Source organism: Phragmites australis, chromosome 4 (genome assembly GCF_958298935.1).
Source record: "Phragmites australis chromosome 4, lpPhrAust1.1, whole genome shotgun sequence".
NCBI classification, from domain to species: Eukaryota; Viridiplantae; Streptophyta; class Magnoliopsida; order Poales; family Poaceae; genus Phragmites; species Phragmites australis.
The window spans coordinates 18345731-18367143 of record NC_084924.1 but is presented as its reverse complement, the minus strand read 5'-3'; the positions used below and the strand labels follow the sequence as shown (position 1 = coordinate 18367143).

Sequence of the window (21413 nt, the reverse complement as noted above, 5' to 3'; positions counted from 1 at the left end):
CCCATATAATTTATACCTTTGCCTTGAGCAATGTCCATTTTAGATTTTGGCTTGATGTTCATCAACTCATGAAGTTTAACCTCTTATATCTTCAAGCCACTTGATGCCCTCCAACATATGAAGTTCAATGTTTGTTCTTCACTTTATGTCTTCTTGCATTCATCATGTGATTGATACAAATCACCCATAACTTCTCATGCCCTTGCACGGTCCATTGGCGCAAATCCTTCACTTGCCCTTCACCATCGCATTGGTCCTTTCCAACACTACAAACGAAATAAAAAGGTGTCAAGCCTTTTGCTTACCCTTCACCACTAGATGGTACGTCACAGCCAAGTATTGTTGGCCATTCACCGTCTTGTCATAGAAAACCGTTTTTGTGTCTGGCATCTTCAGTTTCTTCACTTTGTCATTTTTATTCATCACTCGATCTCCAGAAGTTCAATGAATTTCTCTTGCTTCCCATGCACCAAGCGTGGAAGAGTTCTCTTTTCACATCATCTTAATATAGTTCACCACCAAGGCACAAACCGCAAGCATCAAACATATAAGTTATCCACTAAACTTGTCTTGACCTTACTCTTCCAACTTGGCATATTGAATACCATAATTCAACTCATGCATTCTTATGGAACTTAACCCTAACTCACTCTTAAGCACAAAGCACACGAGTTAGTCTATAAAACACAATTGACAATCTCATACATTTAGTCACTTAATCTCCACAAGTGACTTTGTCTTCATGCTTCTTGTCAACCTTCTTGAGCTTCTCCTTTATCTCATGAGCATCACCTAGAGGTCAATTACCTGGATGCATTTCTTTAATCTCACAGCATTATTCAACAAATCCATGCTTTATCACTTATGCATCTCCTATGGATCAATCTACTAACAATTCTTAACATAATTATTAGTCCATAGGTATTGTTATTAATTACTAAAATCACACTTAAGGGCTAGATGCACTTTCGTCGATCCATTAGAAGAGGTTGATATAGGTGATGGTAATATTCCAAGGCTAATGTTTGTAAACTAAAACATGGAAGCCGATTACAAGGCTAAAGTAATCGAGTTGCTTAAAGAATACATTCATTGTTTTGCTTGGGAATATCATAAGATGTTGAGACTTGACCGAGAGTTGGTGGAACATCGGTTGCCTATTAAAGCGGGATTTAGGCCTTATAAGCATCCACCTAGGAAATTCAATCCTAACATGTACAATCGGATTAAAGAAGAAATAGACCGGTTGTTGAAGGCTGGATCTATAATACCTTGCAGGCATGCGGATTGGATTCTAACATCGTCCTAGTTGAGAAGAAGAGTAGCAGTAAGTTACGAGTTTGCATTAATTTTAGAGATTTAAATAAAGCTACTCCTAAAGATGAATATCCTATGTCTATAGCCGACATGTTAAATAATGATGTTTTAGGATATAGAATAATTAGTTTTCTTATGTCTAAAATGGTTTTTTGTTGTCCTAGTTTTGTTGGTTTATTTCAGTGGGTGGTTATGACATTTGGGTTGAAAAATACCGGTGCTACTTATCAAAGGGCTATGAATTTAATATTTCATGATTTTCTTGGTGTGCTTGGTGTTGTGATTGGTGTTTTTTTGGTACAAAGAAATTGATAGTAAAGAACACGCAATTACTTACTAGAGCTGACGTCTCTTGGAAACGGACATAGGGTATGCCTTTATTGAAAAATTATGCTTATTGTTATATTATACTTGCACAAAGTTAAGGCATTTATTGCTATCTAGTACTTGTGTAGTAGCATGTCAAGATGATTGGTTAAATATATATTGTAAAAGCCAATTTTAAGTGGTAGAATAGGTAAATGGGCTTATACACTTATAGAATATGATTTGGTTCATGAATCTTTAAAATATATGAAAGGCCAAATCATAGCTAAATTTATTGTTAACCATCAGATTGATGATATGCATGATTTAGGAGTCAGCTATATATCTATTAAACTATGAAAGCTTTATTTTGATAATTCAACTTATGGGGTTGGACAAGGTGTTGGTCTTGGTCTTATTTTTGTATCACTAGAGATGTTGTTTTTTTATTCATCTTATCGTGTAGAATATTTTTTACTAATAATCAAGCTAAATATGAAGCTCTTTTATTATGATTAGAAATTTTAAACTCCATTGGTGTAAAGAATATAGAGGCTTTTGGTGATTGGAAGTTTATATATATATTATTGGTTGCTTTTGTTTTGTTGCTAGGTGTGCAGTAAGTTTCCGATAATTATCAATATTTCGACGGATCACTAAATAGCTATCTTGATAAGTATCTAGATATTATTGCTATTTTGAATGATTTTGCTAATAAGTATGTGTCTAGAGATGATAATTTCAGAGCTAATAATTTAGCACAGCAAGCATCTGGTTATCAAGTTAATAGAAATAAATTCTTTGTGATTGAAAGACTGATATTTGAAAGTGTTGACCGTTGTATTGCCGAACGTGAATTTTTTGGCTCGATTGTGTCTTCTTCATCAGAAGAAAATGTTGAAGATGCTGGATTTAAAGATTGGAGGAGATCTCTTATTGATTATTTGAAGGACCTAAGCAAGAGTGTTGATAGAAAAATTCAGTGGTAAGTTTTCAAATATATATGATGATTTATATCATCGAACGGTGGATGGTGTGCTTCTCAAGTGCTTGGATTTGGATCGAGCAAAAGTTGCTATGGGTGAGGTGCATGAAGGCATATGTGGCACACATAAATTAGCACATAAGATGAAGTGGTTGTTAAAAAGAGCTGAATTTTATTGGCCTACTATGATTAATGATTGCTTTAGATATTATAAAGGATGTGAGCCATATCAAAAATTTGATGATATTCAATTAGTTCCTGCTACTATGATGTATCCTATTATCAAACTATGGTCATTTCGAGGTTGGGGTTTGTATTTCATCGGCCAAATGCATCCTCCATCATCTAAAGATCATTGTTTTATCTTGGTTGCTACGGATTACTTCACTAAATGGGTTGAAGCTATTTCTCTCAAGAACATGACATAAATGGGTTGAAGCTATTTCTCTCAAGAACATGACATATAAGGAGGTAATTGACTTTATTTTGGAGCATATTGTTCATAGATTTAGCATTCTGCAAACTTTAACTATGGATCAAGGTACTTCATTCATATCACATCAAGTACATGAATTTGTCGAGTCATTAAAAATTAAGTTTCTTAATTCATCTCTATATTATGCTCAGGCCAATAGTTAGGCTGAGTCTAGTAATAAAATTTTTATTAAGCTTTTTCAAGAAAAAAATAGAGAAACATCCTAGAAGGTGGCATGAGGTTCTATCAGAGACTTTGTGGGAATATCATATATCTAGATATGGTGCCACTAAAGTAACGTTGTATTAACTTATTTATGGATAATAAGTTGTTTTAGCTATTGAAATAAATCTTAATCTTTAAGGTTGGCCGAGAGGAATAACCTATCAGCTGCAGATTATTATGATCTAATGATAGATATGATTGATGAAGTGATGGATGAACGGTTGAATGCTTTGGGGAAAATTGAAAGGGACAAATTAAGGGTAGCCAAAGTTTACAATAAGAAGATAAAAGCAGAGTCAATTTAAAATGGAGATCTTGTGTGAAAGACTATTTTGCCTATTAGATTGAAAGACAATAAGTTTGGTAAATGGTCTCCAAGTTGGGAAGATTCATATAAAGTTATAAGTATCATTCCTGAAAATTGTTATTAACTAGAAGATTTGCAAAAGGAGAAATTGCCTAAATCTCTTAACGGACGATACTTAAAGAAATTCTATCCTAATGTGTGATAAGATGCTTGAGTAAATATGGTCGATGTATTCGTTACCATCGTCCTAAGGATTCATGGCCGATGTTTTGATCATCACCCTAAGAAAGGTAGAAGAGGAGATGATATGTTTTTTGGCACGCAAGCTTTACTTAAAAAAAGGCATGTGTTGATGATCAAAATTGACATAGTGAAGAATTTCGGAGCTGAGAAATTCAATGGGTCAAAATATCCAATCTTGGATCATAACTTCCGGTTAAGTTTTTACTGGAATATTCGGTTTTGGATCGGAACTTCTGGTTAAATATTTTTGTCCAACCCGATAACCGTATTCTGGAAAAGAATTGGATATTCTGGTATGGTCAAAACTTCCAGGTTAATTATTCTAGTTCAAATTAAGAACCTCATTTCGGGGGGAATCGGATATTCCGGCATGACTGGAACTTCCGATCGGAACCGGAATTTCCGGTCCGAGTTGGATCTGAGATTTTAGAAAGAGATAGGGTCGGATTTGAATAGGAGCATTGATAGAATCTGACTTAAAACGGGATAAGACCATCCCTCTTTATAAATATAAAGGGTCATGGTTGATTGAAGATGACCAACATCCAATCGAATCAATATAATTTACTTTTGTCTCTCTTTTTTATCCTTTTTACTCTAATCCTATCTTTTTCAGTCCTAATCCTATCTTTTTCAACCCTAATTGCTCTTTGTTCTTGACCTCTGTAACCAAGAATAAGCCGTCGACCATCTACGCTCTGACGGGTTCCTCCCAAACGTAGGTGACAACGAAGACTAACGGCGTGGTGCCACAGCAATGGTGCTACTCGTCGGTGACCAAAACTGGAACTTCTGATCGGGAGGCCAAAACTTCCAATTTATTAAGAAGGTTACAATTCAATTTACACACAAGATATTCAATGTATTTAGCGTGACAACTTCTCGTGTCAACCAGAACCATCAATATTTGTACGGAGCAATATAGTGCAACGTCAGTGTCTGTCATTCATCAAAATCAGAAGAGAAAATATGCTTCTGATGAGAATATAAAAACGCTTTATAGCTTTATATACGTATCAGCAAAATGTCTCGAAGCGAAGCTGGAAAACTGACACTCGGTAAGGCCGATTGGTTCCCCCGTATCCAAGGGGGCAAAAAGGAGAAAAACAGCTAATTTGGACTTCAAAGTCCGTCCGAGTATGGTTTCCTGGCGTACGACATCCGGAACATAGAAAGGAAATAAAAAACACTCGATTTAGCCGGTTCTCATCTCATACCAGACCTGGGGCAAATTTGAACCAGAGGAAAAAGCATGAGAACCTAGATGATGGAAATTATGAAATATGAAAGGAAAAAACTTAGCCTCGGGTGAAACTTTAGGACTAGATTTGCTATTCTCCATAGAAAGGAAATAAAAAATACTCATGTTCAAATATATATTTTATTATAACATGCTATAAGTTTAAAGGATGTACGTGCATTTTTTAAAATAGCTTTTTTATTAGAATTTAACACGCTTGTGATGGACTTTTCAAAAGAGGGCGAGAAAAAGCTTGTGGTCGCTGTGACCTCATCCTTACTCGCATGCTTCAGTAATCTGTAGCACCAAAGCGCATACTGCAGGCTTCTCACTGTTTCCCCCTTCTATCCTTGTTCTTGAATCTTGTCTTTTTAGATTTTTTTTTATTTCTAGATTTGTAACACTTACCTATGATTCACTTCAATACGTGACAAAAAGCAGATGAAGTATTTGATAAAAAAATCAATATATTTGTCTACCCCTTAAATGCAATTGTGTAATCAATTTTATAAAAAATCATAAGTAAGTTATACTTAGATTAATGAGCAATTTAAGAAATAGATTAAGACAATATATTTATCTGCCTCGAGCAACAAATTAGAATCATTCAAAGACAATATCAGATATAGCTACTATATATTTTTAATAAAAAAAATAAAAATAATTTGTAAACAATTTTGTTGTAAGTAAATTTCAGAAAAAAAATTGGTTCAAACTCACAAGTAATTTTGTATACTTTTAAAAATAAAATATGTGTCACTAAAGTATGTATATCTAATTTTTAGATATTTTAAAAGAAAACAGTTTTGCTGGGCGTGCGCGCTTGCAGGATGAAGTCACGGCTGCGTGCGAATGTGAGGATGGCCGGCACGGACCTCAAAGTCTGTGAATGATGAGTTGAGCACCTGCCACGAGTAACTCCGAGGATGGCGCCATGGCGGGGAGACAGAACTGAGGCTACCTTTGCTTGCAGCTGAATTCTTCACGGAGCCCGGTGTGCTTTTAGACTGAAAAGCTAACTCGGCACTGAAAAATTAGCTAACGCTTAGGGGTCTCTTAATCCTCCAACATGATTGTTCTTTAATATTAATTAGGTGTCTATATAAAAAAAGCTGATGCAATAAGCTATTTAAAGAAGTGAGATAAAAATTGTTTTTTATATGAGAAACTAGTTTTTTGAGTAATTCTAGATGATTGTAAAATAATAAATTGTTTTGGAAGACTCTAAGAAATAAACAATACTACATTAAAAGTATATTTTTGAACTCTAATTTCTTAGAATCCCTCCTCTAAAATATCACGGCTTAGCTCGTGCCCTCGCATTCCAGCAGGGCACGCCATGCACATGCGGTTCTGAGAGAAAAAAAAAAAGGCATCTACAGAGTAGATCAGTGTTGCATTTTTTTTTCCTCGCAAACAAAAGCGAGGGCTAGCTGCTGATGTCTTGTACGTCAACTTGCAATGCCCAACGTTGTTCTGAAAAGTTTGTTCCCAAAACACATACATAGATCACTTTTGGACACATTGCTAAAACACATGCCTTTTAAAAAAAAACTCAACCACCGGAGAAAATATCTCCCTAGCTTTGCCAAGAGAAGAGAGTATCAAACTCTTTACAAATGTATTGACATGAACTACAAGCACCCTGATTCAAACCCGAGGGAGCGAGGTTCTATCTAGACAATTTAATGATGTTGTGTTATATATACAGCTAGTGGTCGTCTCTCTCGAAAATTTCTAAACTCTGAAAAAATCTAATTATGTTTTTATTTCTTTTTCATTTTTTCCGTATATACGTTCATACAACCTCCAATCATAAATAATTAATGTTTTAATCAAGATTTGGTCGAACTTTAAAATTTTAACCATCAATAATTTCTATTATATTTAGTTTAGAAATATAAAAATTATATGTGTAGATTTACCTTAAAAATAATTTCTTAATATTATATTTTTGTTAGATATTATAACTATATTATAATAAAAAACAGTGATCAAAGATGCACACCGAAGACCATAAAAAAAAAAATTATGTATTTTTGATTGGAGGGAGTATATAGTCAGCACTGAGGATTGGATCTTACACAAAATCACGTAAACTTGTTGACCAAAGTGAGAAACTAAGGAAACCAAACACGCTTAATTCTTGCCCATTGAATTTGTTGGGCAAAATGAAGCCAGAGAACCAAATATTTCCTAAATTTTGTTACTGTGACGAAATGAGAGGTTGTGCACAGAAAATAGAGAGCAACCGCTCAATGCTTACTTTTGGATGCTCTGAAAACGAAATTTGAAGTAGCTATTCAAACGGCTTCACAGTATTATCTGGCACATGAGGTAAGTTAATGTCAAAGGATCTTACCTGTTTTTACCCAGGGTTTAATTTATGGTCAGTAACTACTCAATCTACAAATACGGTACAGATCGAATTTCACTAACCACCGGCGGGCGATCTTCAGATGCAAACGCATTTATAAACCTTGATTTTACCTATATCACCATTGCTTTTCATTAAAAAAAAAGAAAGGTAGGATAGGGAGGCGAGAAAGCAGGAGACCGTAGGGGATGCGTCTGCCGGTGGGCCACCACCTCGTACGGCAGCGCCTCCCATTGGCGGCAGCGCGTGCGCCACTGTCTTATCCGTTCCCGGATGTTCAAACCTGAGCGCCTTCCCTTTCTGCGTCTTTTCTCGCAGGATAGGCAGGTACTGCTATGGACAGCTAGCTATAACACCATCTATATTAGATTTTTATTTACGTGAAGGAGAAAGCAATGAGTAGAGGTAAAAGTTAAAATATTAATTACTCTCTCCTATTAAAAATATATGATGTTTTTTATTTTTTATGTTTTTCGACGTGCAATTTTAACCATAGTTTTCTATTATATTAGAATATGGTTATAATATTTAATATAAATATAATATTATAAACTTATTTTTCAAAACAAATCTAAACGTATGATTTTTATATTTTTAAACTAAATATTTTAAAAGTTAATAGTTAAAATTTTAAAAGCTTGATCGGATTTTGATCAAAACGTAAGTATTTATGACCGAAGGGAGTAGTGGATAATCTAATTATTTAATTCATTGATCTTGTAATCTATTGCATGCGTTTCTGTACTAATTTTATAGTCAAGTGATATATTTAAGCTATTGGGGACATTATCTATAATATTATCTATTAGTGATATTTATAACTCTATAAATACTTGACTTTTTGACATGATTCGGTCAAGCTTTTAAAACTTTGACCATCAATAACTTTTAAAATATTTATTTTAGAAATATGAAAATCATATGTGTAGATTTGTCTTGAAGAATAATCTCATAAATTTATTAGATTTTATAAATATATTTTAATAGAAAATAGTGGTCAAAGTTACACATTAGAAACCGGCGTCATGTCCAAAACATTAAGCATTTTTAACCGGAGGAGTAACTATCCATATTGTTAGAGATACTCTTATGTCTTTTTACCAACTTGAGATCTAACTATTGAATAACATTAATTCACCATACTGATGCATGCAGAGATAGGCGTGCACTGAATGACTGAAACTTTTTCTCTCGACTCATCTGAATGCCTCTGCTTAGCTTCTTCAATTTGTATGACATACAGATTTCCACCTAACGAAGAATGTTGTGGCATTCGAGTATATATAGTAGAGAATGTTTGAGACGACCATGTGGTTAGGCATGCATGAGCACTCAACTTGGGATGGGTTCGGTTCGTTTCACGGGGCAATATAACGATCCTTAAATATGCAAGAGCCAAGAAGGGAGAAGATATACCGATGCACGGAGAGATGCGCTTTGCTTGCTGTCAAAGGGAGGATCGATGACTGACTGCATGCACGGATGCATCGTCCCTTTTCACTCTGCTATACCTGGCTATCTCTTGCTTGGTTTTCCTCCAAACAGCAGGCAGCTCGGCCCTAAAAAGAGTCGCTTGCATGTATAGTTGCATGCATCATGCTGACTCGTGCCGTCCTGAATGCGTGCAAACATACATACATGCACCCTCGCGTGGTTCTCCGAGTTGCCCACTTGGCATGGATGGATCCACACACAACCCGATGCCTGTGCACTCATGCCTTTGCTTGTTTTCAGTGACGACTGCAACTGCTTCGATCTCCTCAGTTTGTGCAGTAGCATTTCTTCCTTTTGAGAGTTTTCAGTGTCTCATAGTTGGAGACGATCGGTGCTTCTGTACGCATATATTCACTTCCCATGACTAGTTATATGTAATAGTTATGCTCGAAACGATGTAATACTTTTTTCTGAACCATGAAACGATGTAATGCTAACTACATATTTGTGTGAGCATGATTTGGTAGGCGGGTGCTCAGAGCATGCAGAGACTGTTGTTGGTAGCCATGGGGCTTGAGCTGCGCATGCATGCATGGTTCAACGGTCCAGCCACACCATAATAAAAGGGCACGCAGTGAAAGCATGTGATCGTTGTAAATGTTGGCAGTGCTGTTGTTAGCTAGGGGCCGGAAAGGAGGACAGTAACTTGATAGCTGCTCTTATGAGTATGTTAAATCAAATCAGCACTCAACGCTGCAATGCGCGGGCCAAATGAATTACTAGTGATTCCCAACGGTCTGGTGAGTCTCAGCCTCATCACCTTATTTTGAGTTTGCTCCTCAAATCATCTCGCCTAAATTTACTCTGAAATTAAGCGGTTGAGGAAAGATGAGCAATATATATACACATATTTGAGTTCTAGCACCCAAGTATATGTCATCCTGCTCAAAGCTATGGTATGGTCTCAAGTTATTTGTTTCCCCTCAAAATTCGCTGGTACTCATATTTGAATGATGGAATTTCATGATAACACTCGATCATTCTTCATGACCTCGTGTGTGTTTCTTCCCGAAATAGCATAGTTTATTTTGGAAAGATTTAGACCTCAGTTACTCCCACGGATCAAGAAAACAATCCAAGAAGCTCAATGATAGAAGTAAATTAGCTGATTCTCACTCGATAATTGGAGCCGGAGCTAAGGGGGTGCATATGTACGCAGTACGCACACAACACTGTCAGAGAACTGTACCGGCCGGCCTCCTCCTTCTGCTGCTGGCCATGTGGAGCCCACACTGTGCAGTGGGGTCAGCGGCTAAACTAGACGCCTGCCAATGTTGTCTGCTCCGGGAGGGGCAGCTCATGCAACGGATGTATCCTAGCCAGTGCATACCACTGGTCTTGCTTAGCATGCGAAAAGGGCCGGCCGGGTGAAATATTCTCCCGCGGCATCATTGCATTTTTGCAATTGCGTTGTGTTGGTGGCCAAGTTTATAAACCCCTCCATACCTCACTCCCCAGTTCCAGAAGCTGGGAATCTTTGCTCTCTTCTTTCTCTTGCTTGTCTTATGCAGCTGCAAGTAGTAGTATGATCCCCTGACTGAAGAGGAAGACTAAAGCCTGAAGCAGAACAAGAGAGAGAACAAGAGAAAGGACAAGCGCTTTCTTTTGAGCCGGTGGATATTGGGCAGCAGGTTCAGGTCAGTTGCCTCTTGCAGTGTTCTGTAACCGCGCATCATTATGAGGTTGTATTTGCTTCATTACTTGTGTGATTAGAATGCCCATCCAGCCAGCCAGCCTTGAGGTCCTCTAGCTTGTTGGCATCTCTCGATTTCCTTGTTATTATGACCTGATTGTTTGTTGTTGGAATCCTAGAAACACATCTTTTCCGGTCCATGTTATTGATCTGTGCATTTTTACACCTTTCTGCAGGATACTCAACCGGTTGGTCTCACTAGCTTGAGAACAAAGACTGTTAAAGAACAGAGGATGATGCAGATGGAGAAACTTGTGAATCACTGCGACATGGAGCTCATGAAGATGGCCATGCTCAAACATGAAGAGACCTTCAGGCAGCAGGTACACTGAAACGCAAGAACACGCTCAATTGATCCACTCTGACTAACTTTTCCTCATTAATTTGCCATTTCTTTTGCGAAATCGATCGAAAAGGTCCATGAGCTGCACCGGTTATACCGCGTCCAGAAGCAGCTCATGACCGGGCCAAGCTGCCGGCGCCAGAGGCGCAAGAAGCCCCGGCGCGCGCTGGACCTGCACCTACCTGCCGACGAGTACATCGTCATCGGAGCTGACAACGCGACGCCACCATCGAGGGAACACGAGCTGGAGCTGACGCTGGCCATCGGCGGCGGCACTAACGCCAGCCGGAGGAAGCGGCCGGACGAGGGCACCCCCTTGGCGTCGCACTGCTCCGGCGGGAGCCCGACGTCGTCGTCGTCGTCATCGATCGGCACCAGCGGATCACCACCGTACCAGTTCCATCTACAGGACGGGACAGTGATGAAGCAGCAGCAGCAGGCGCCATGGCTCGTGCAATACCTCAGCCTTAGGACGGCATGAGATGATTGATCAGATTTAACGTGGCCTTCGTAGGATAGCAAGGTTGTGTTGCGACTTGTAGGAGAGGATGCAGGTAGTAAGGTAGTGTTTGGTTTGTGGGAGGGGATGAGACGGAGCGAATCTATCTGTTTTTGAGTTGTTTGGATAGAGAGCAGTAGGATGGAATAGTTTGAAATCTCAATATTCTTTAAATATTCGAACGGAATTGTTCCAAAAAGAATAGTGGAACGCAACCGTCCCATTTCGAATATGACACTGACGGTAAGCCCGATGTACTAAAATAGACTCGTTCTATCACACCCACTAAACAAACATCAATATATAAATAGAATCATTTTATCCTCAAATATATCAAATATATGAATAAAATCATCTCATCCTATCTTACTCTCTAACCAAACACTACCTAAATAGCCTGGTGACTGGGGTGTCAGGGGACTAGCTTCTCAGTTAATCTCGCTTGGCAAATTGCTAATTCACGAGTACTTGCAGGTTAATTCTGAGTGCTGTTAATCACGCCTGATCCAGCTCATGATTTACATGTGCGTGGAAAAGCGGCTGTGGTGGCAAAAAGGCGCACAGAGTAACCACAGGCTGCGTGAGTCAGAGAGCGACAGTCATACTCATATGCTCCACAAAATCACATCAGATTTTACGTAAAATAAGCTCCACAATTTGGCACAATTCCTAAGTGTAGCTTGTAAAAATGGACAAATTAACTTCATAACTATAGTTGTCGCTAAAGTTTGTATGCTGTTATACATTATTCGGAATTAGTTTTCTCTAGGACCGACAAGACGCTAGCCATTATTATTAGTTAGGTCCACCCTTGTCTCTCTTTCTTACGATTCATCTTTTCACCAAACGTTCAGAGCAGAAGCAAAGAGTAGAGCATGCATCCAAAAAAAAGTTGACTTAAGGAAAAGTAACTGTGACAGTTTAAAGTTTCAAAGAGGCTTATCTAACTACAAGCCATTGCAGTTATGGAGAAGACTACAAGGTAAAACAAAGAAAAACATAGTGACTGGGACTGTGTACATCTCTGTATATTATCAAACACAAAAGCTAAGCAAAATAGAATGCACAAAAGTTGCATGCAAAGATGTCTGTAGGTCCGAAGGAAAAATTGAGAAACGGACCAGGCAGACAGAAAAGGTATTCATCCCTATCATTGATGAGGCATTTGCAAGAAAAAGTATCATGCCAGAAGCAACCAGATAAAATCCAATGTATACGCAGAATCTATGGCCGGATTGACAACGAAACCATCTATATGTATCAACCACAGCAATGACTAGTGACTGTAGCCATTACATTGAGTCTTATCTCCTAAACAGTAGATTTCAGTTATAATTGTTCGTAAACCATAGTTGAGGCTTAGCATATGCATCAGAGATACCATCTAGTAACTGCTGTGCTGATGAGCTTAAGACAACATCAAACTTTGCAGACAAAGTAAAACTACAAAAAAGAGTAATTAGGATTATCTAACACACGATAGTCAACAGTAATTATATAAAAGTTGTATGCAATCAATTGTCAAGGTAAAGATATCTGAAGGACGACTTAGGAATTGCACAAAACATACAGGCATTTGATTTGCAGCTGATTCATCACTATCTGTCATGAAGCAACAAAAGAGAAACATTATGCAAGAACCTCTATGGGAGAACAAACCGTTCAACATCTATGTACCACATTAGGGAGTACTGACTGTAGCTTTTCAATTGGGCCTTATAATCTTATCCCCTAAACAGTCGGTTTCAGTTATAATTGTTCCTAACCACTGTTTTGCAGCTAAGACAATATAGCAGCAAAATAATAACAACTATATGCTATTACAAGAAAGCGAGAAGGGATGAAATAGTAGTAGAGGCTACGGCATACCTATAGGGGATACCATCAAGTAACCTGTTGACATTGTCAAGCTTTGCAGCATTGGGACAGGTCAAGGTGCCCTGGATCCTGATCTTCGCAAACAATTGTCAGTTGTCTCCAGCAGGGAAGGAGTTAAGGCCTTGCATTTTCCTTTTCCTCCGAGCTGGAGCAGAGTACAGAAAGTACATTGGATACTTGTCCCAATTCTGTGAAGTCATAGCTCACTGGTAGTCTGGTAGCACACATCTTCTGTTCATCCTCTGCTTTTCTCCAAGCGGCCTGGAAAGCATTAGAAACATTTTAGATGTCAACCTGAAACGCAGGACTTTTTTTTGACATTTCAGATAAATGGGTCGGTTTAATAGATTACCTTATCCCTCTCAATCTTGGAGACATGGGGCTTCATCAAGTTCCCTAGACCCATTCCTCCCCACGCATCCAGAAGCTCCTTCTCTCTTACTCTTCTGCGTTCTTTGATAGGGTTTAAGCCACTAACCGATTTTTCTTCGGCAGCAGAAGCTAGCTTGGCCTGCTCAAGTTTCGTTGGACGCTTGACAAAGATGTCAGCCAAACTTCCTGCTGCTCCACCCATATATTGTGTGTGATTCTTCTTTAGCAAGATCATATCACCCTTCTTTTCATGCTCAATCTTCTCCTTTTCCAGTCCGTAGATGTGTTTTACTAAGATATGATCTAAACTGTCAGAAGCCAAGGTATTGTCACACTGCCGCTGCTTATTATCATGCACATTGGTTGCTCCTTCTGCCAATGCATTTCTCTTTCCATATTCCATCTTCTCCCTTCTAGTCGACTTACATGCTTTACCAAGACTTGATCTAAACTCTCAGATGATGTGGTATTGTTGACATGCTTTCGCTGATCATGTGGCACGTTGGTCCATCCCTCTCCTGATGCATTCCTCTTCTCGTATTCAATCTTTTCCCTTTCAAATCTTGACACATGCTTGACCAAGATATCATCTAAGCTGCCTGTCACAGTTGCACTTTGACCATGCTTCTGAGAATGTTTCTGCATATTGGTTTGCCCTTTGAGTGCTTCCCTGTTTTCCTTCTGCAATCTATGAATTGGCTTAACAAAGATCTTATCCAGGCCAACATCTAATGTGTTACCATCTTTAGTACAGAAGGATTTAAGGGCTTCCAGCTTAGCAGCTTCAATTTGAGTTAATCTTCGACCACCCTGTTTGCCCTTTGTGCCAGAGGGTGGTAGCTTATGCGAATATGATTTTTTTTTTCTCTTTATCGTCTTGCACATAATCAGAAAAATCTTGGATGTGATTGCTGTTTTCACCTGATCTCCTGGAATCACAACTTCCCTTTAAATCACTGCTATTTTCAGCTTCTGACTGAGGGTTGTTAAACTCAGATTCTTTGTTTCTGGACTGCACATCTATCTTAACACTCACTTCGACATCCTTGCAGCCTCCTTCCAAAAGATTTGATTCTTTTGCTTCCTGAAGTTCTATTTCGAGTTTCGAAAGATGCTTCACCAAGAACTTGTCCAGACTAGGTAATTCAGAAGTGACTTCTTTCTTTTGTCCTTGGACATCAATGAAGCTCGCTGCAGTAGAATACCTTCTTGATTGTGATCTGAGTGTCCCAGCACCAATGTTGTTTACAGCCTCTGTTTGATGATATTTGCCCCTATCACTTTGAAGGGCTGCATTTAGGCCAGATGTGGCCACAATGACTGCTAGGGAGGCAAGCTTATCTTCATGAAGAGCTTTTAGCCTTTCAAGCATCAACATCTGTGGATCCTTGAACTTCTGTGGTGTTGAAATCAGAATAAACGCTGCTTGTAACAAAGTTTTGTTTATTGAGTTTCAAATTACTTGTATCTCCATCGCTACAGTCGCCCAGCTGCTGTCTAGCTTCAGAATTCACATCAATATCTGTCAAATCAGGATTGTGGCTGATTTTCCATAACAGCTCCTTAAACTCCTCTTTCTTTGATGAATCTGGAAAGTTTGCGAGTTGAAGAAATGCCTTTTTAACTGCAGCAGCAACCTCCATATCAACCTGGAAAGCAGTCTGAAAGGATGCGGTAACTTTGTGGGTTGATTGTCCTCCCGTATGTGATGACGACACCACCTCATACTGCCGATTTGGACAATCTGGTCTGTCATACATCATCACTCCCATTGCTCTAGCTTCCTCGAATGCTTCAGTCGCATGTAGCATGGCCTTTTCCATAAGCTCTTCAGCGTATTTGTTTTCAATCCTGAAGTGAAATAGAATACAAAAATGCATCAAGGACAATCAACATAATAAAAGAGTGATGTGCCGAGGTCCAGCATAAGAGTATGAGGGAATCAAATAATAGTAATATCACCTGGCTGCTCGAAGAATTCTGCACCATGACGCTTCAACCATAGCAGCTTTGCGCACTTCCATCGCCTTTCTGGCTGCCTCTCTAGCTGCGATCTTCTCCTTTGCCATCCTAGAATAGTAGGGATTGGCATTTCCAAGAGTCTCATGAAGAGACGCAGTCATTCCATCAGTCTCCTGCAGAAGACAGAAAGGCAGAGCTTTAATCCTTCATGATACTGAATTTCTAAATCTCATTCCCATTCTCTCTTTTTCTTTCTTTCTTTTTCCTTGCCTTACCCTAGACAAAGAATATTGAGGTAGCAATGGATTTTCAATAGGAATTTCGTGGTCACGCAATGCATCAAATGGCATATTTTAAACCTTTAAACATGCAATACATTAGAGGCATTATAAAAATCTTAAAATTCCATGCTCAAGCAATTCACCAGAGAGAAGCATCATTTTGCACTGTTTATCAAGTACCTGAAGACGCTTTATCTTTCTCTTCATGTATGATTCGGTCTTCTTCCGAGGGGTCCAATTGATAGGGGAACCACTTCTGCGATACCTGTATTCTTGAAATAAATGTCGACGTATTCACAGATTTCAAAACTGAACCTCCTCCAAAATCGCTTGACCCTGGACTCTGCATGAAACAAATGCAGAAATAGGTTTTAACTAAGTTCATCACAAAAGGAAGGGCTCACATGAGAGAAATGGAGCAGTTGAAAAATATGATTGTAATCCTTAGTTGGGTTTTATTCAAGCTTCATAAACAGAACTTAGATTTTCATCCACAAAACATACAATATAGAAATCTCTAATTTACAGGAGTAAGACTAATACACAAACAGTTGCATATAGAGAAAACATCACCATTAGTTGCTTCATATCAATAGATTTATCCAATTTAAATGCTCTCCATGTACATTGATATACTTAAGAACATAAGCATCTTCTTCAATGCACACCATTAGGGGCTCAGCTTTCTTTCACCTCAAAATTTCTCTTTACCAAAAGTATTAAAGAAAAATATTCCTAAACTGTAGTCATGTTTCAGGATGGGGAAACTGGACGATAGCTAGGTAACCACATAATTATTTTAGAAAGAACTAGTGATTGCATGAACCACCAAGATTGCGAGATTTGCATGGTAAGATTAGAAGCCACTTGGATTATAAACCATGCAAATCTCGCAATCACTGGATCTTAATAAGAAGAAAATTAATTCTCCTTTACAGGTTATTTATACACGTACGCGGTTGCTTCGTACATGGGTTGTGTTGCAGCAGCAAGAGCACCAACATATGGTGGCGTCGGCATGTACTCTTATAGAGTGGACGGTCAAAAAGATTTTTACCCTATTTGGATGGCAGCCTAGACTTTGGATTGATGCTCCGTCATAGACCGCGAGCTGGATCTTTTGTTTAATCTATTTTTGTTTTAGTCTTCTTCTTTTTTCTCCTCTTTGTGTTGTGTTCATTCAAGCTATACAGAAGCCGAAAATGAATTCTTATTTGTTTGTATCACCATAATGTAACAATAAGAGTCAATAAAGCTTCCTTTATCGAAAAAATGAACCACCAACAGAACTCATACCTCTATATGGTGCACATAAATTTGCGCATGAACTTGAATTTTTTGAGAGCATGCGCATCAGCTTGAATTGAGATCAAAAGAGAATTATGCATTCACACGAACCTGATACTTGAACCAGCCCTAAATTAGTGTTGCTACAAAGTACAAACTACATTACGAGAAATCACATCAACGGGATATCACTCAGCATACTGAAAGCAGTTTCACAGAATTGCGAAATCACAATGACGAGATATCAGTTAACGTACCGCTGGAAGTTTAACGAAATTAAGGCCTAAAGGATTGACTGAAAATGGTCTAAATTATACATCAAATCACTCGTAGTGCTATTGCTCCACCATGTTGTAAACGCGCTCCTGCATGATTGGACGAGGTCACCAAGGAAGGGGGAAGCAGAACTAGGGTTTTGACGAGACATTTGACTCTAGCGATCACAAGCAACTAAATGCAGAGAAATCGGATGGATTCGCCAAACAAATTCGACTAGTACATCGCTCAAAATAGTGGCACAACCCGCCCGATTTTCCCGTACGGATCCAACATTCTAAACAGGAGCCACCTGCGACACTCGCATTCACAGACAAAGCATCAGATTCGATTTTCCCGCTAACAACCGCGCAAGGCCCCTCAACCGAACCCCCGCGAACCAAAAGAAAGGCGAAATCGCCGGCAGCGCAAGGTAGAAGAAAAGGGATCGAGCGAGCGAACCTTGCGGGCGCTCCCGCCGCCGCGGTTGGGGGAGCTCCTCCTGCGGGGAGCGAGCGTCGCCGCTCCCACCGTCGCCGTCGGCTGCGCTGGGAGGAGGAGAGGACGAGGAGGGAGGTGAAGCGGCCATGGCGAGCGGCGCGGCCGGACCGGAGTGGAGGCGAGGAGGGTGGGGATCGGGCGAGAAGTAGCCGTTACGGCGGGGAGTAGTTATGAACTATGGTATCACGTCGGATTTAAGATAAAGTGTCGTATCTTTTTATTTTGGTCATGTTTGTTTTGAATCGTAAAAGTTGAGAGTTGAATCATGATTAAAATTAAAAACTGAAATAAACAGCTGAATTGTAAAAGTTGGATTATGACCATAATATAAAAGCTGAAACAAACAGCTCGTTGTAAAAACTGGATTGTTACAATCCAACATTCAGATTGTAACAATACAGCAATCTAGCTTTCACCAGATTGTAATAATCCACGATCCAGCTTTTACAATCCAGCTCTTTACAATCCACAATCTATAAGCTGATTTTCACAATCTATAGCTGAAACAAACAGCCTCTTACTGGTTACATATACATACTTGGCATGTAAGATGGTCGCACGTGAGAAGTAGACTTACGAGAGAGTGGGGTGCGGCAGCGTGCAAGAGCACAAGCGGGAGCGTACGGCAGGCGGGTTCACGTAGGAACGGTCGCGGAAGCACGCGGCAGGCGGGTCCACGTAGGAACGGTCACGAAAGCGCGCGATAGGCAAGTCCACATAAGAGTGGTCATGGAAGCGCGCGTGGCAAGCTGGTCCACATGTGAACAGGCGCGGGAGCACAGCAGGCGGGCCCACGCAAGAGCAGGCATGCAACGCAGGCCCATACGGGGGAGCGGAGCGAAACACAAATATCAAAAATACCTAAAGCAAAACACATACGAACGAAACAGAAATCACTACATATTTTTTAAATAATAAAAAGAGAAGTGGTAGTGTAACGAAAGAAATAACTGTTACGGATAAGATGAGATCGGGCGGTGGGCAACAAGAGCAGATGCTACCTACGGTACCATGTTGAATTTGGGTCAACTTATCGCATCTCTTAGGTTGAGAGGAGTGATGGAGTAAATGAATGTTTGTTTCGTGTGTTATAATTTTTTCTCAAACTTATATAAGGTTAGGTAATTATTTTTATTTTATTTTTTGTCATTAACAAGTGAAACTTACCTGGTAAAAAAATCATCTTGTCACAATAGTGTCTAAAATCAAATATACATCTAGCTTAGTCAAACTTACCTAACTTGTCGAATAGTAATATGTGGCTATTAATCAAAAATGTCGAAAATCCTATAAATACAAATTAGATTTGAGTTCAATTTTTTCCCATTTTATTTTTTAACCCTTTATTTTTCGTATTAAAAGTTGCAGCTTAATATTGGCTTCATTGCTTGACGTTTGATACGCTGAAAGAGATGATTGAGTATGGTTTGGATCATCCATAACGAGCCTATTTTACCAGTTATGAGGCTGATGTTAGTGAATTTTTTGTTACTTTCTTTCGAAACTTATTTTCAAAACTGAATTTCACTTGTCAAATAGTAAACTTTGGCTTGACAGGGCCCCGAGGGAGCTCAACACACTTGCTTTCAAAAATAAGAGTTGTCTATCACACTCCCGTAGAGTAGCACGGCAACACACTATGCTCGTTATGACATGCCCATGTAGCCACGGTGGAATGGCCCCATTTTCTATAAGTAAAGTATGCACGCGCACACTTCAAAACGGATTAGACAATAAAACAATGTTTAATCTTGGTGGCATGATCTCTGGCCATCATTCACCAAATAAAGCCATAACACCATTTTACATGCAATGCAAATTTGTGTTTGGTTGCCAAACACACGACCTGTCTCCCCTTCCTTTTCTAGGTACCACGTGTTTTCCCAGTCTCTGCTCAGCCTTGTTCTTTTTTTCTCACGTAGCACTCCTCTATCGTTGTGTTGCTTTCACCATCGCGGCGGCCGGTGGCGCCATGGTTGCCTCATCTTACCTATGTACCAATGCTTACTTGTCTCCGCCTCCTCTCCCCCTCCTCATTAACCACGCTGTCATGGTTTCTCAAGGAGGAAGAAGAAAAATAGCCTTTTTTATAGCATCTTCAATACATGTTTAGCAACAACTTTAGTTAATACTCTGTTAGCAACTTCAGTGAACATTCAGTAGCAATTTACGCGGAAAGCTATGTAGATTCTTCAGTGAATATTTGGTTACAACTTTAAGGAATGTTTGGTAGAAACTTATGTAGAGATTGTGCAGCAACTTAAATTTAAGTGTCAAAATTTGCTATGGCTTGTATATGGTAACAACTTCAGTAAATATTTGGTAGCAACTTTGTAGAAATTGTGTATCAGCTTATGTAGTAACTTAAAAAAATACAACATAATGGCAACATCTTATATGTAGGATCGATTACTCACTATATATAAGAGGAGGGATGAATGATTGTCCTTTTTGACGTCCCCATGTCCTCCCATGTGGTGTGGCGGCATGGGATGTCAAAAGGAAAGGGATAGAGTTTTCAAGCTTTTGGCGCAGTAGGCCTCCCAAAGGGAGGCCTGCGCGACAGGCTATTAGCTCAGTGGTAGAGCGCGCCCCTGATAATTGCGTTGTTGTGCCTGGGCTGTGAGGGCTCTCAGGCTCTCAGTAATATGGATAGTTTAATGTGCTCATCAGCACCTGACCCAAAGATGTGGATCATCCAAGCCACATTAGCATGGTGTACTCCTCCTGTTTGAATCAGAGTTTGAAACCAAACAAACTTCTCCTCAGGAGGATAGATGGAGCAATTCAGGTGAGATCCCATGTAAATCTAACTTTATATTCACTTGTGGGATCCGGGTGGTCCAGGGGGGCACCACGACTCCTCTCTTCTCGAGAATCCAGACATCCTTTATCAGTGTATGGAGAGCTATCTCTCGAGCATAGGTTGAGGTTCGTCCTCAATGGGAAAATGGATCACCTAACAACGCATTTCACAGACCAAGAACTATGAGATCACCCCTTTTATTCTGGGGTGACGGAGGGATCGTACCATTTGAGCCTTTTTTTCATGCTTTTCCTGGCGGTCTGGAGAAAGCAGTAATCAATAGGACTTCCCTAATCCTCCCTTCCTGAAAGGAAGAACATGAAATTATTTTCCCTTTTTGCAGGGCGGAATGCTTGGTATAAATAAGCCACTTCTTGGTCTTTGACCCCCTAAGTCACTACGAGCGCCCCCGATCAATGTAATAGGATGTGGCTATTTATCTATCTCTTGACTCGTAATGGGAGATGGGAGCAGAGCAGGTTTGAAAAAGGATCTTAGAGTGTCTAGGGTTGGACCATGAGGGTCTCTTAACCCCTTCCTTTCTCTACCCATCGGAGTTATTTCCCA

General features: G+C 39.5%; 1 protein-coding gene and 1 pseudogene across 1 annotated transcript; one reads left to right on the top strand and one right to left on the bottom strand.

Moving 5' to 3' along the window:
- Positions 1-10024: 10024 nt before the first annotated feature.
- Positions 10025-11767, top strand: LOC133914256 (uncharacterized). Its single transcript, XM_062357383.1, has 3 exons — positions 10025-10606; positions 10839-10985; positions 11079-11767. Exons 2-3 carry the CDS (start codon positions 10896-10898, stop codon positions 11484-11486), a joined length of 498 nt encoding a protein of 165 aa, XP_062213367.1. The 5' UTR covers positions 10025-10606; positions 10839-10895; the 3' UTR covers positions 11487-11767.
- A 1087-nt stretch (positions 11768-12854) lies between these two features.
- LOC133914651 (uncharacterized) lies at positions 12855-20014 on the bottom strand (annotated as a pseudogene).
- Between the last annotated feature and the right edge of the window lie 1399 nt (positions 20015-21413).